The 16,274-nt window shown below is 50.0% G+C and overlaps 1 protein-coding gene across 1 annotated transcript in view; it reads right to left on the bottom strand.

Annotated features, from left to right (window-relative positions):
- Nucleotides 1-676: 676 nt before the first annotated feature.
- The window catches only part of Adamts2 (ADAM metallopeptidase with thrombospondin type 1 motif, 2), a 215,605-nt gene continuing 200,007 nt past the window's right edge, over nt 677-16,274 (bottom strand). Inside the window, 5 exon segments of the mRNA NM_001395424.2 lie at nt 677-3,995; nt 10,705-10,794; nt 11,506-11,635; nt 13,576-13,783; nt 14,422-14,554. Coding sequence (NP_001382353.1) covers nt 3,541-3,995; nt 10,705-10,794; nt 11,506-11,635; nt 13,576-13,783; nt 14,422-14,554 — 1,016 coding nt within the window. The 3' untranslated portion in view covers nt 677-3,540.

The raw sequence follows: 16,274 nt of genomic DNA, 5'->3' as shown, positions 1-16,274 counted from the left end.
CAGAACTAGAAACTAAAACCTACAATCAGGAATTAAGATGTATCCAATTAATATTAGGAGATAGTTTGAAGCTAGAAATTATTAGGATAACAAATTCGAGCTTTTGAAAGATGGGGCACTCCTAGTGTATGGCGCCCAATAGCTGACAACTTCATACTTTCACAGCCCTGCTGGAGTTCTTACAAAAGCAGACAGAGGAATCTGCCTTTCAATCCTTAGAATGATGTTTTCTAAGTGTAGGACTGCTTACAGATTGACTGACTAATTTTAAATAATATGCACTCAAGACTCTGTTAAATTCGAATTCCAGAAACATTTCAATTATTTTTTTTAAATATGTCTCTTATTTTATACTACAAAGTGTTCCGTGTTTCTCTGGAATTCCAATTTAACTCAGTGGCTAGTATTTTCTCCTGGAAACCCTAGTCATACAGAAGAGGATCACAATGATTGGGTTGGAGGCTCTTCCCTAAGTCACATCCCATGGTAAGTTGGAAGAGGATGCTTCTTCCCCACCATGATCTGCTGACTTGTGTAGCCACAGCCAGTGCTCCTAGATGTCCCCCCACCTCAGGAACCTGGGCCTCATTCCCAAGATTAGCTTACCAACATAACACACCTCTCCTGTCCAAGTTTACGCTGGGGATGAGTGTCGTCAAGGTAACAAACGCGCTCATGATTTGAAAAACCACAGATGCTTTAATAATTTATGAAAGTAAGGAGTCAATTTTTTGCTACACAGAACAAAAACGCATCAATGGCTGTTGTCAGATAAAATTTTGTGACTTAAGTTGAGCACCGTGTTTGGCCCCACTTGGCGGCCACCTGTCACATAGGAGTAAATAGAGTCAGAATGTTACCTTAGTCAACATTGGTATTGAGCACCATTTATATACTTAAAACAGACTTACAATACAAATGTGAGACTTATATACAAGGTTGCCTGGGGGTTCCTAAGGAGCTTCTTCAAATGTGGCCTGATCTCCCTAGGAATGAAAAACGACTCCTAGGAGCCTCAGATTTTTCTGGGTGATGCCGGACAGTCTGGGTGAAGACATAGTGCTGGAACTTCCAGAGGGTATCTACCTGCCACTGTGGCTACAGGAACGCCTCAGAAATAGGAGCTTCTTGAAAAGCTTAGGGTTGTTTCTCAGCATTCTCCAAACGATCCCAGGCTCAGACATGCACAGCTTCTCTGAGCTCAGCGGACACTGTGTTCCTTAGCCAGAGTTGTATGAGCACCACGAGCTCCAGAAGGGCCTAGAAGTCCATGGCCCAAGGCACCAAGGATGTCATCTCCCTCAAGGCTCTGTCTTGCTGGGTCTGTCCCTTGTGGGGCTTCTATGATTTGCTGGATCTGACAATGGAGTGTTACTATCCCACAGCCCTTAGAATGGGTAAACTCAGTCATCTTAACTAGTACATGAGTCTAGAACATTCCTCCACATTCCACCACAGACTCAAACAGGAAGTACTCAGTTCTTCAGCCCAGGAGTAAATCCAGCTGACCAGGATTCAACAAATGAGGGCCAGCCATGGGATTCACTGCCAGCTTCCCAGGAGGCAGAACAGAGCAGTTCTCAACCACATACCAGGAGAGCTAGTCAAAGGATATTTTCCAGCTTGGTTCTTTGGGAGCTGGAGCAGTGTGGGAGTGTGTGTGGGGATTGGGGGCAGAGGATTGGATGGTGGGTGGGGGTCTGGGAAGAAGGTTAGGCACCATCTGAAACAGTGGTCCTGCTGGTCTCTATGGTCTGACTTCTTTCTATAGACCATTTGAACAGACACCTCCCCCCAAAACACACACACACACACACACACACACACACACACACACACACACACACACACACACTCAGATTCACACAAGCATACCGGGCACCTCAAAACTCAATGGAGGAGCAGCCACAATGGCGTCAACCCAATCTCAGCATCCTTAATGAAGGGAAGGGGGGTTGTCAATAAGGAAGAAGAATCTTAGATCTACAGTTGATGAGAACACAAAGGAGGAGCCTCAGAATCTTGGCCAGGCTGGGCCAGCTAGGGTACTAACATGCCCTTAGGTCTTACCATGTGGGGGTCCTGGAGAGGCACGCTCACAAAATGCTGGCAAATAGACAATGCTCACCCTCACCCCCTCCAGTGACCCATCCACTCCCTTCCGTTTTTCTCCAGTTCTCATCAAGCTCACCAAACACCATTCTACCCCCAAACAAAAGTTACCTAAGTTCCCAAAGAAAGATGTAAATTGGGGTTCCCGCCTCCCACCCGGTACCTCAGATCGCAGACCATATTGCCGGGTGTTAGAACATCTAAACGCTGGAGGTGGGCAGGTCAAGGTCGCATCACGGGCCAAACCCATCCTCTGAACTTGAGGCCCTACAGCCTGGCACTTTACCACCGTGGTGGCAGTACAGGGACTCTAGAAAAAAGAGTCCCGGTTCTTGGACCACACACTGGGTCATCCCTGCAGAGTAGATGCCTCCATTATTCTTCCCCTCTGGGTCTTTTAGCCCAGGCTAGCCAGAGAATAATACTTGGGCTCTACTACTACAGCTAGGGGCAGGGGTGGTGGTGGTGGTGCAGCAAGTAAGGCCAGTGGAGAGGAGAGAGGTGATGCTTGCTGCCTTAAACCCAATGGCTCCTGTTCAGAACTGCCCTCAAATTCTCCTATTACAGGAGTCTCATCGATTTCCTGAAGAGAGCCAGATAGATGCACAGCTGCTCAGCTGAGATCAAAACACTGCACACTTTTTGAGCACCAGGTTTTGAAACTGCACCAGACAATTAGTAATTAAAATGGAAGCCAGGTGGAGCTAGACCTGAAACTCACAGGTCACCCCGCCCCCACTGACATAAAGGATTTTGAGTACAGGAAACATAGGTATCTGGAAGTGCAACCTACGACAAGGCCAGGCTGGTAGGGGAGAAACAGGCCACGTTGGCCCCTATGGCCCCTATGGCCAAAGCCCAGCATCAGCTCTAGATGGGTGTTCCTCTCTTATGGGTCAGAGTCCTAAACTACTGGTTACCACAATAAGCCCATCGTCTGCCTGGCCTTCGGGGTTGGTTTGGCCCGTGACCTCCTCATCGTTGTACTCAACCTGGCAATTGGTCTATAAATAAAACATTATGCCACTTACTAGTCCCCAGTGGTCTTGCCGCTTTGTCTGGGGACTGGTCATCATCAAGGAAGTGAAGGTTCCCAACCACTGCTTAGTAAATTGGAGCCAATTTTTCTGTCTGGGACTCATCCCCCTTGGCCTCCCATCGCTGATAAGAAACCGGGGAACTCGACTATTCCTGTCCACTTAAGATCACCACAAGACTTAGGTCACTCCTAGCCTGGAAAATACATGTTAGGCTGATTGCCACATGCCCCACCCACCCCAATACGTTCTTTTGTACTATTTTCCATGCTTTCCAGACCTCGGAAGCGGGGTTTGGGGCTTCGTTTTCCACAACACAGGATTTGCTATCCAAGGGAATACTATCTACAAGCAAGGGGAAGGAGCCGTTGATGCGAATCTTTCCTTTTTATTAGAACTTTCCCGGCTTCTCTTTTCTCTGCGCCGCGTTAATGAGCTCCTGGATTCTTTGGTTCCTTGTCTTTACGTACGGGCTTGGCCGTCGAGGGATCAGGTTGGGAGACTGGGCCTCTTCATCCACGCCGTGGATTTTGTAGGGGACATCCACGGCATTGGTTTCTGGGTGATCTTCAGTGGCATTAGCGATGGAGACATTGAGGGGGGCCTCCAGAGGAGGCCCTGGAGAAGGCTGCACCTGCGTAGCAACAGTGGGCCCCGGGAGGGTGGGCATAAACACGTCGATGTCGTTGTGCTTCCCCGGAGGAGGTTCCGAGCCTCTGTCTTCTGCGTGGCCGAGGTTCGGGCTGCAGGACTTGCAACAGAGCTTGTTGTAACTGGGGATGGAGCAATAGCGGGACAAGACTTCCATCCTACAGAACATTGACTTGTCGCCTTGGCACTGGTCCTCTGAAAGAGAAGAGCAGGAGAAATAACCAAAGGACAAGGTGAGGAGGACAGGTACCCACCACCGAGGAGTGCAGATTGCTGGAGGAGGCGTGTGACAGAGTCCAGAGGCAGCACAGAGGCAGTGAGCTGGTGTGGAGAGTCAGTAGGATGGCGGTGTCTGAGTCTCTGAGCAGGGCAGCATCCACAGCCCCCCAACCTGGAGTGCTCCCCTCCTGCAAGCAATCCCCGGCTGAGCCTGCTTTGCCAGCCAGCGCGTCTCGGAGGTTGAAACGGAAACGAAATCTTTCTGTTCTTAATAGAGGTTCCAAGTTCAACCTCACGGACGGGACTTCGTTGGGATCTTCACACAACATCTCAGTGGAACCTCAATGTAGTTTTGTGGTGGCAGGGCTTGACTCTGTGGTCATCTACAAGTAGTAACCATCACAGAGTGCGACCTAAAAGAACCAGCCCCTAAAGCCGAACATGGCCCTTCAACTGTAGTTTCTGATCTGACCTTCCAATGCGTTTCTGTCAGAGACTAAAGACTCAGACTAGTGCAGGCCTTTGGACATCTGCCCAAACTTATCTGATGTATCCTGTCCTGGTAATGCTGATCCAGCCCGAGGCCCCGCCACACACCTTCTGGCAACTTGCCAGAGAAGCTCAATACCTTCTTGTGAGGCTAATCCTTAGCACATCCTCATTCCTCCCCAAACAAGAAATTGATCATCCAGGCCCTGGTTTACATGGAGAGCTCTCTCTCTCTTCAGAATTCCCCCCACCCCTCCCTTCCCTGGCCAATCCCCAGCTCTGTCTGTGGCTCAGTTATTCAGACATTGCACCCCCTTCCCCAGCTTCATTGGTCTTTTCACCAAATGTCACCTCTCTCTTCTCTTCCCCCCATAGCCCATTCTAAAACCGAAACTACGATGCTTTATAAAACACACGCAATATAAAATAGCAAGTCACTGACGTAGGGAGGTTCTGCATCTCTCAGACAGGCACAGGCTGGCCTCTCAGAGGAGAGGAAAACCCCCCAGTCTGTGGCTTCATTGTTCCCTGCCTTCTCCAAACTTGCCCAGCTGACAAGTTCACACTCGATTGTCAGAAAAGGCGACCAGAGTGTGGCTTTTTCATCACCATGAGAGCCCCAAGACAGAGCCTTGGGCAGTATCTGAACAAGTCCCCAAGGTGAGTCAAAGGATACATTCAAAAATATTAAACAGACACGTGGGGATAAAGAGCAAATCCAGAATCGGAAGACTCTGGGTTTTACCTCAACAAAGCCACAGTCAAGAGAGACACAGAGATGTATACCACAGGAGATGTTACCAGCTGCGGGTGCCACGATGGGAAGAGGGAAAGCAAAGCAGCCTACGAGGAGAGCCCAGGTTGTCCTAATACTGAGAAGAGAATGTGCTCACCACATACTGGGAAGCACAAAGGCTTCAGGCTGAGGGTCAGTCAAAGCCCAGCAGCGAGGGCGACAAGTAGCATCTTCTTCAGAGGAAGTGTTTCATGGATGCCCAGTATATGAAGAACGTAAAGAGTATTTCATTTATGTTAAAGTTGGGAGCTCAGAGTTCCACTTGTTCCCTTCCCACCCCTATTCCCACTTCCTCTTGGCAGTTACTTAGGCTTAACAGTGTAAAAACACTGACCACAGTCCTAGGGACATTGGGGGGGGGGGCATTAAATAAGAGCTATGGGACAGAAACATCTCCCACACAAGCTCTGACAAAGGAAGGAGCCAGCCCCAGGAGGCTACAACTCCTGCCACATGGTAGCACTCTCTCCTGTTCCTGTATCTTTTCCTTTACACAAATGACAAAATGTCACTAAGCAGTTTGGGTCTGAAGTCTCCCCGCCGCCCCAAAGGCTTGATGCTGCTGGAAAATGGTGGAACCATCTGTAGGGACTGGTGAGAGGCAGTTAGGTATTGATGGTGTGGCATTGAAAAGATACTGGACTACTGCTCCTTTCTGTCTTTTCTTTTGCTTCCCAGCTGCCAGGGGGACAGATGTCCTTTGCTATGTGTTCCAATCATGTCATTACCACCATAGGCCCAAGTGAACATGGACTGAAAACCATGAAATAAATCATAAGCCAATATAACTTTTTTTTGTCTCAGGTATCTCGTCCCAGTGCTGGAAGCTAACACAGTAGCCACGTGGAATCAAGGATTGCCTACAGAAGTCAGGGAACTATATAGGGCCATGGCCAGATTCATCCTTTCACCTGATTTTATAAATAAAGTTTTATTGAAACACAGCTATATTTATTATCACTGACCATTTTCCCACCATAACAACTATAACATAGCTGTGGCAGAGGCCAGATAGGTTCCCATGCCTAAAATGTTTGTTGTGTGGCTCTTTTCAGAAGATATTGGTTGACTCTGGGCAGAGACCATCCCTGGATTAGCGGTTGGCACAAAGACAGCAAGCATTCAGTTAGTGGAGAAAGCAAGCCCTGAGCATTTGGATTCCCCTTCCGCAAGATGTTTCCCTTCCACCAGCTTGCCAGGTAGACTTCTCTGAGTCCTCAGACTAAACCACAGAGCTTCAATTTTGAAAAACTAAAACCCAGTGAGTAAAGCAAACACCCCACTGGTTAAGGACTTGGTATACTAATATCAACTTTGAAAAACATGCCAGTCAGTCCTCTGTGCTTACAGGTTCTACATCCTTGGAACCATAACAACTAAGACATACCTGTAGCAGAGGCCAGGTAGGTTCCAATGGACAGGATTTGGGGAAAATACTATGTTAAACACACTTCTTTGTGGTCATTATCCCATGAATAGTGCAGGAAAACAAGTAAAACTATGTGTGTAAAAGTATACACTGTCCTGGGAATGATACAAAATCTAGAGGTGATTTAAAATGCTTGGGGGATGCATATATTATATGCATATATAATGTTTTATTCCTGGGATGTAACCGGGATGTATTCCTTAATCTGCAAGGTCAAGGCGTGGTTATAATCCATACTGGAAGTGCTTGTGTCTCTTCAAACCAGTAACCAGAAAGCTCTCCAGGCTGAAGGAGCTGTCAGTTATATTTGCAGCTGAACTGTGTGTCCTGAGGCTCTGGCTGGCGAGAGGTCACCGAGATAATTTTGATTTTATGATAGTTGACCTTCCACTCCATTCCCAGTAGGAACTAAATACCAAGAACTCTCGGATTTTTGTTTTTAAGTAGGATCTCATATGTAGACCAGGTTGGCCTTGAACTCATAGAGATCTGCCTTCCTCTGCCTCCTAAGTGCTGGGATTAAAGATGTGCGCACCAAGGGTGACCAAAATTATTGGCTTCTAGAAACTGATAACAAACCACTGAGAATGAACACATTGTTCATGAAGTCCCCTTGAAAGCTAAGCTTGGCCAGCCGCGGCTAGCACTTGGATGGGGAACATTAGGTCATATCCGTGTGCCCCTTCCCTTGTCCTGGTGGTGTCTGAATTCCACCCGGATTATCAGTTGCTTCCTGCTAGTTTTCTTGAATGCCTTTTAAAACCTATCATTTGTTTTAGGAGAAAATTGATACTAGTGTCGTTGACGGAAGACAAGTACCATAGACAATCTCAAACATGGATACTGAGGAAAAGTGAAGTCAATTTAAAAATCAAATTCCATTTTCCCAATATCTAGGGGGATAGTCCTGCACAAAACTCTTTAAGTTAGAGAGAGAGTAAAGTGTAATAGTTGTTGGGGAGGGCCCAAGGCAAGAATTCCTCCCTGATGTCATTAAAGGGTAAAGAAAAGCAGTGGGAGTTGCTGGGAGCAAATATGCCGTGGTAAATGGGTGATGGTCTCAGAGGCCAGTTATCATTCTAACGCTCATGAACTTACAAAGCGAGTGGCACTTTCCCTTCCATCTTGGGCTTAGATGTGCCCTGTGTGGGTGGCATCCTGGGACATCAGGCGTTCCCTCAGAAGACAGCTAATCTTTATTCATCTCCGGGGAGACGGATGGACGGAGAGTCAATCAGCTCTCCTTGGGACTCCCGTTTCTCTCAGCTACGACTCCTTTGATTGACAGAGCTGTGGGCAGTGGACCCAGCCACGGCTCCTGGAACATCTCTGGAGTCTGGGGCCTGGGCTGCCATTGCCCTATCCTAGATGCCAGGCCACCTCCTATTGTGCTTTCTCATGACCTCCTGAACTTTCTTACTGCTCCCTAGTCCAGACGAAGCAGGAGCCCCGCCTGTCAGATAAGACAGAGTGCAGGTGAAGAGGTCCCTGCTGGGTCTTGTCCACTGCCTGGCTATTGTCAACAGGTGAGAGGACACAAGCCCTGTGGCTACTGAGAATAGACATCGGGAGGCACAGGCAGGCAGGGCTGTGCACATCTATGCACGCATGTGTACACACACACACACACACACACACACACACACACACACACACACACACTGCCCTGTTTCTCTAAATTGACTTTCCCATGACCACCCGCACCCTTGTCCCTTGGCTACTCTTTATGAACAGGCATCTCAAGGCAGAGCAGTCACATGACAGTGGCTCAGGAGACATAATGTACACCCCACATTTCTGCTCTGGTCCCAAAAAAGGGAGAGGCCATCATCCCGGGCAGCATCTAGGAGCAGAAAAACCTAGGTATCTCTGCAAGGCACTCACTTAGGACTGACAGTCCAACACTGAGGTGGAGTGTGGCAGCCCTAGTTTGAACGTGTCTTTGGTACATGTGTTAGTGGAAGACGGGCCCTAAACATCTATGCTGGGCAGAGTGGTGGGGTGGGTGGAGGACAGCAAAGTCACTGGAACCAGAAACCAGGCGATGAATGCTAAGGGGTGGTGCCCTATGGCACGTAGGTGCCTGCCTGCCAGGAAGGTGAAGGGAACCAGCCACCAGCTGAGCGAACCGGAGCTCCCAGTTGAACTGAACTTTTATTAAGTTTATTTGTGAGATGCATGACAAGAGGTCTTTCCATCATTAGTAAGAATTAAAAGGTCATTTTCACAGTCACTTTGGCACACGCTAATGTCTCATGGAAAGAAAGAAAAAAACAACAACAACAGAAAAGCAACGACGACGACGACAACGGAACCTACGTGATACGTCATTAAGTACATACAAAACACTAATAAAATATCCCTGATAAACCAAAGTGCATACAGACAGGAGGCAAATGCCCAGGACCGTGTCGCGCCCCGTGACTGCGACCACAGAGATCACTCACATTGCCTCGTCAAAGTTGGAAGTTAACAGTCGTGAGAGGATTAATTTGCAGTTACACACCAATTATTTACATAACAGTAATTAGTGCCAAGGGGAGTAGGAGGAGACTTGGCTGCATGGCCCAGCGGGAACTTGAATTATTAACAGATGAAGGTGGCTGGGGGGGCCAGGTGGGGCTGGTGGGACCAGTCAGTTGGGAGTGCTACATTGGTCACGGCTAAGGACCCAGGTGTGTCACCCTCTGGGTGTAAGGCCGCGCTGTGGGAGCCCCTTGTGGGAGTCTCCACAAAACAGTCGGCGCCAACTGGCCAGATGGGCATTGGAGGAGGACCCCTTTTGTCAGAGATAGACGGAGTTGCCTGCTAAGTCCCTTCACACAGAGACGGCTCAGGGAGGGAGCAGGGCCACATGGATTTAGAAACCTTACCCTTGGCAAAAGGTGGGCAAAATGGGCAGGGTCCCCCTAGATCTTCAGTGCCTGTCTCCTACTCGGATCACATCCCCCATCTAAGGCTGGAGTGCGCAGCCAGTTCTGTTAGCTTTCAACTTTAAGGCATCTTCTACATAGTGTTTCTAAGCAAAAAAAAGCAATAAAAATTGAGGTATTCTGTAGTTGTTCACACTGGTAGGTGAGGCACGTCCATATCTGTCAATCAGTCAATCATCAACCAATCAATCACACTTCCAATCCTCTGAACGGGTCATATGCACAGGACAATAAAAAGGCCATTGGGGCAAATGGACAGAGAATGGAAGTGATAGAGTCCAGGATGTCCCATCTCAGGGACACGCCTCCCTGCCTCCTCCTCCGTATGATTGGACCCCCGAGAAGACAGGGGGGATATGGGGGCCAAGGGCCGTGTAAGTTGGGTGCAAAGGCCGGACAGAAGCAGGCCATGGTTTCACAAGTTGGAAAGGACACACTCAGCAAAGGGCAACAGCAGCAGAGACAGCAGCAGCAGCCGGGAAGCCCCTGACACCGCAGGAAACTTAGGGTCTGTCACCCCGGCACAGCACGGGGACTGGGAGAAAAAAACCGCACACCGCACACTGTAGAGACCCCTCTGGTCTCAACTTCAATGGTGGGTGGCGTCTGAAAGGGGATGGGGCTGGCTTCCCCTTGGAGTTGACCCGCAGCTTCAGCCTGGAGGAATGTGGCCCAATGAGGTGGTTGCCATGGCGAGGTGGTCACACTCGCGCAGTGACCTCAGGCCCCTCCGGCACCACAACAGATCTTTGCCCCTTTACAAGCCATCACAAAACCAGGTCCTGGCCTCCCGACAAGAGGCCAGTGTCCCAGACCAGGCCTCCTTGAGGCTGGCCCTCACTTGTGGCCACCAAGTGGTACAAGCTCAGGAGCAGGCCGAGCACACAGGCCCGGAGAAAACAGATTCACCCGAGAGAGCGCTCAGCAGGAGTCAGGGGAGCTTTCCATAGAGAAAGAGGAGGGGAGCCCAAGGCAAGCTCCACAAGGCGCAGGGCATGCACTGGAGGGCAGAGGCAGAGTTATAAACGGGTCGGTTACTTGACGAGATCTTCTGGATGGGCGAATCAGGATCAGGCCGGGACAGCCACTGAACCACGTAGCTCTTCTTGGAGGGATCTGAGCTGTTTCCTGGAAGGAAAAAAGGAGGTTGCAGGCAGCCTGCCGGGACACCAGGAAAAACCCCTCACTGCATGCACGCCAAACGCACGCACGCACGCACGCACGCACGCACGCACGCATGCGCATCTAGATTAAAGCAGCCAGCCTCCTGGCATCCTGAGTTCTGGAACAATAGGAGGGCATAGTTCCTTCCGGGATAAACTGATCTAGTCTCCTGCCAATCATCCTTGAACCCAGCTGTTCTCAATGTCTCACCAATTGCCCATACACCTCAGGCTGGGCCACTTCCCAATCCATGTCCTCATCCTCTGTACCCCATCTTACTTCCAGGGCTCCTTGTCACTCAAGAAACTGAAGAAACATGGTGAGGATGACAAATCCTGACACCACCCCCACCAGGAGTGTCACCTGACCACGTGTACTCTATCCTCTATAGCAGAAAATAGTGAGAGATAGGGTCTAGCCTTGAGTTGCTGTGTGGACCAAAATGTTGGAACACATGTAACATCTACACAGTGCTCTCTGATTGTTGTTCTCAAAGAATGCAGGGCACCCTCTACTCACATGGGCACCCCCTTTCTGTACTGGGATCTCTATTGTATGGGCCACAACAGTTCTGCCAGCACAGTTCTGCAGTGCTCTGGTTCACTGTGGGTCTCCAGGATCCCACCTCCCCTTTCCTAGACTGTTTCACACAGGGGTTATGCAGGGGTGGCTTACGGGGACAAGGTGCAAGTCTGCAGATCCTTGCCGTCTCCGGCCGTTCCTCCCGGCAGACACCAAAATTATCATCTGCAGTGCGGCAGAGCACTGGCCGTTCCTGGGTGCCGTTGCCACAGGTTACCGAACACTGTAGGTACAAAACCATCAGTCAGGGTCACCCCTTGTGCTGACCTCAGATATCTCGTGCTCCCCAGGCATGTGACTGATGACCCATGGGAGATGGTATGGGGCAGAATGTGGGTTTTGTCCCATGGGGGCCATCCTGGAACGCACATGTCCATCTCTCAGGGCTACTGTGATACCCAGCATTTCTGGATAACCCCTCCATCCCATGGTTTGGATATGATTTGAGTGTGTCATCCCAGACCTACGTGTTGGAAACTCCGCCCCAGTGTGGTGGTAGTGAAGAGGAGATCAAAACCTAGTGGGAGGCTTCCTCTGCCGGTTTGGACCTCGGTTGCCGGTCTCCCCGTGGACTCAACTCTCCACGCACACCATCATATACCATAAGGTGCTCCCTCAGAAGGGCAAAGCTGATGATGCCAACATCATGGTCTTAAACCTCCAAAACCATGAACTAAAGAAGCCTCTTTATACAGTAGTCAGAAACTCTCTATACTTCCAGAAAGCCCAATGATGAGTCCTCAAAAAGGTAAAAACAGATTTGACCCACTGCTCCTGGGTATACACCCAAAGGGTGCTAAGTCAACATACCACAGAGGTACCTGCACATCTGTGTTTATTCTGAGCTGGCACAGGAAATGGACCCAGCCTACCTGTCTGTCAACAGATGCACACAGAGAGGAAAAAGGTACATGTATGCATGCTTGTATGTGTGTGGGGACTCATATATGATGTGCAGGTGCACATGCATGAATATGTGTGTGCATGTGGAGATCTGAGGCCAATATCCAGAGTCTTCCGGACCACCCTCCACCTTAATCAGTGCCTCTGGGGTTTCTCATTCAGACTTTGCTGACACAGTAAGCTTGCTCCTGGCATTCCATTGCTGGGTCAGCTCTGGAACTATAGGCAGGCTGCTATGCCTACCAGGCATTTACATGGATACTGGGGAATCCAAACTCCAGTTTTCATGCTTGCCCAGCAAATGCTTTAACCACTTGAGCCGTCTTCCTAGATCCTACACAACAGGATTTTATTCAGTCATAAGGAAAAACAAAATCACGACATTTGGTAAAAAAAAAAAAAAAAAGGATAGAATTAGAGATCATATGAAGTCAAGTAAGCTGGGCTCAGAAAAGACATTCTATGTCTCCCTGTATGTGGAACTGTGTGTGTGTGTGTGTGTGTGTGTGTGTGTGTGTGTGTGTGCTATGTGTGGGGGTATGTGGTGTGTGTTTGGGGTGTGCATGTGTGGTGTGGGTATGGAGTGTGTGGGGTGTGTATGGTGTATGTATGGGGTATATGTAGTGTGTGTGTGATGTGTGTGTATATGGTGTCTGTGATATGGTGTGTGTGTGTGGTGCGGTGTGTGTGTGGTGTGGTGTGTGTGTGTGTGGTGTGGTATGGGGTGTGTGTGTGTGTGGTGTGTGTGTGGTGGTGTGTGTGTGTATGTGTGTGGTGTGGTATGGGGTGTGTGTGTGTGTGTGTGTGTGTGTGTGTGTGTGGTGTGTGTGTGTGTGTGTTCAACTCAGCAGACCTGAGATTCTCAATTGCTTCACATTCCTAAGCAACAGCCTGTTTTGGGGAATGGCTCTTGTACAGTTTTGGGGGGCCTAACCCCTGGAAGGTTCTGGGTGATAAGAAAGTTCTTGCATGTGTGGGGCCTTGGGATAGGCTGTACTAGTTTTGCTAGGTAGTTTAAACCAGCAGTGTTACTTAGGTTTCGTGGTAAATCTCTGCTTCCCTTCCTTCTAGGATCTGAGGTCCATCATCATGGAGCTGGGTCCCTGATGGAAACCCTAGACTTCCCTGCTGTGGCTCTCACTGGTGCCCTGAAACCCGATCTGTGGCCTGGAGGACAGGAATTGTATCAAAACTGGATTGCCCTGTCTTATCCAAGCTCGGTTTGGGATCAAGGGCATCAGGGCCAAGAGAACAGCTTACCTGGGACCAGGACCCAGCCCGCCACCGCCCAGGGCAGAGCTCACGGTTGCAGGCCCGGCGGCTCTCAGGACGGTGGTCGTTGCAGTGTTTGGTGTGCACGGAGCGGGTGGTGTTGTTGTGCAGAGGTTGAATACAGCGGACGGAGCGCACCTGCATGCCCGTTCGCCCACAGCTCTGAGTACAAGGCTCCCATTCCCCGGTGACCCACCTGCCAGGGCAGAGAGGCAGGTGGTCAGGAAATCAGTCTGGCTGTGGATAGAGATGGGCCTGCTCCTGCCTGCGGCTCAAGCTCTTCCTTGTTTCACAGTAGCATCCACCATGAGTGCACGCTTGCATAAAGGGGAAACTGAGGCTCAGATAGTCCACTGCCTGTCAGAGTCTGGGAGGCTCTGCTGGGGCTAGTGGCCTGAAGGGTTTGCCTCCTGTGGCCCTGGGCCTGGCCACAGTCTCATCTTCTGACCGCTCCTTAAGCAAAGTTTCCGGAGCCTCTGTCCTTCCATGTCCCTTACCCCACCATCTTCACTGACCTGGGCCCAGATATGCATTCTGCCAGGGTCTGAGAGTCTGAGGATCAATCGAGCTGCTCAGAAGCATCTATTAAGCATTGGAAGCCAGCCCAGGCTGTCTGAGCCTGTTTCCCCACCTAAGACTTTCTGTCTTTCCTGAGATGTATGAGGAACTTCCGTCCGTTCAGTTGGCAGAAGTGGGCCTGCACCTTTAACCTACTGCGTGGTGGGTAAAGAGCCCGACACCCTACAGGATGCCAGGCCCAGGGCTTCCAGGATGCCCAGTTTCATCCCTCCCTCCACAGTGTGTCCCTGGGCTGCGACCCCTCCCAGCACTCACACAGGCTGGGAGCACTCCTGAGGGTTGCAAGCTCGGCGGATGGCTTTGGGCTTGGCGAGGGCACTGCAGAAGGCTCGGTGCACCATCTTGCTGTCCAGCCTCCGGCGGCAGCCATACTTAGTGAACTGGGACCCTGAAGACAGAGAGCTTGAAGGGGCTCAATGGGATGGTGGGACCCCCAACGGGGCTTAGAGAAGTAAGGCCTCTACCCGCAGAGTATTAGCACCCATTTGCTTCTCTCCTCTTTGGGTTTTTTTCTTCTTCTTTTTTTCCCTATATAATCCAGGTTAGCCTTGAACTCATTCTTTATCCCTGTATTACCCCAAACTTGTAATCTTCCTGCTTCAGCCTCCAAAGCTAGGATTGCAGACTTGTGTCCTCTAACCTCCTACAATGTAAGTTACCCCATCTCGGGACAGAGAATAATGGAAACTGAACTTCCATAGAACCTAGTGTATATACAAGGGAATCTAAGGGTCTTCCCTAGTTGGGGCATCTGAAAGCATCTAGGACTCAGAGCAGTAAGTGTCTCTGGCCCACAGGGAGGGGTTGAGGGACAGTGAGGAGAAACTTGTGCAGAATCTCCTAGGGAAGCACTGTGGGTGGGTTCAGGAAAAGCACTCGCTGTGGATTAAGCAAGAATGGGGAAGGCCTGGTCTCCATCCTGCAGTGCCTGCTGGAAGGGGTGGAGCCTTTAAGAGGTGGGGCCCCAGGGAGGCAAAGTTTAGAACAGAGGCAGAAGGAACACCCATTCAGAGCCTGCCCCACATGTGGCCCATACATATACAGCCACCCAATTAGATAAGATGGATGAAGCAAAGAAGTGCAGGCTGACAGAATCTAGATGTAGATCTCTCCTGAGAGACACAGCCAGAATATGGCAAATACTTAGGCAAATGCCAGCAGCAAACCACTGAACTGAGAATGGGACCCCCATTGAAGGAATCAGAGAATGAACTGGAAGAGCTTGAAGGGGCTCGAGACCCCATATGAACAACAATGCCAAGCAACCAGAGCTTCCAGGGACTAAGACACTACCTAAAGACTATACATGGACTGACCCTGGACTCTGACCTCATAGGTAGCAATGAATAGCCTAGTAAGAGCACCAGTGGAAGGGGAAGCCCTTGGTCCTGCCAAGAGTGAACCCCCAGTGAACGTGATTGTTGGGGGGAGGGCAGTAATGGGGGGAGGATGGGGAGGGGAACACCCATAGAAAAGCGGAAGGGGAGGGGCTAGGGGGATGTTGGCCCGGAAACTGGGAAAGGGAATAACAATCGAAATGTAAATAAGAAATACTCAATTTAATAAAGATGGAGAGAAAAAAAAGAGGTGGGGCCCCTTAGGTCACTGAATAGGCTCTTGAGAGGGGGACTGGGAACCCAGCCCTTTCCTCCTTCTTGTTGCTTCCCACCACCTGCTAGGCTAGGCAGGGAAGTGAGCGGCTTCCTCCACTGTCTGTCTACCCTTGCCAATGACCTGCTGCCTCCACACAGCCCAAAGCTGTGTCGGACCTACTAGCCGTGGGCCAGAACCTCTAAAATCATGAGTGGAAATAGAGTTTTTCCTTTCGTAAGCTGATCACCTCAAAGGCTCATCGCGAGCACATTTTCTTCACTCAAGACTGATACAGCCCAGGTAAGGCACAGGACACTCTTTGGAGGCTTGCCTGAACCTCAGAGGCTACAGGAAGAATTTTGGCTTTTGCCTCACAGATTGGAAGAATTGTAACACAGGAGGGAGGCAGGGTCTTGTTCATCCTTTCATTTTTTTTTCTGTATGTATGTGCATGCACGCATGTGTGCACTCGTGGAGTGCCTGAGGTTGATGTCAGCAATTATCCTTGATTTCTC

This window comes from Rattus norvegicus, chromosome 10 (genome assembly GCF_021556685.1).
Source record: "Rattus norvegicus strain SHRSP/BbbUtx chromosome 10, alternate assembly SHRSP_T2T, whole genome shotgun sequence".
NCBI classification, from domain to species: Eukaryota; Metazoa; Chordata; class Mammalia; order Rodentia; family Muridae; genus Rattus; species Rattus norvegicus.
Note: the sequence above shows the minus strand (reverse complement) of the source record. Positions and strands in the feature narration are given on the sequence as shown.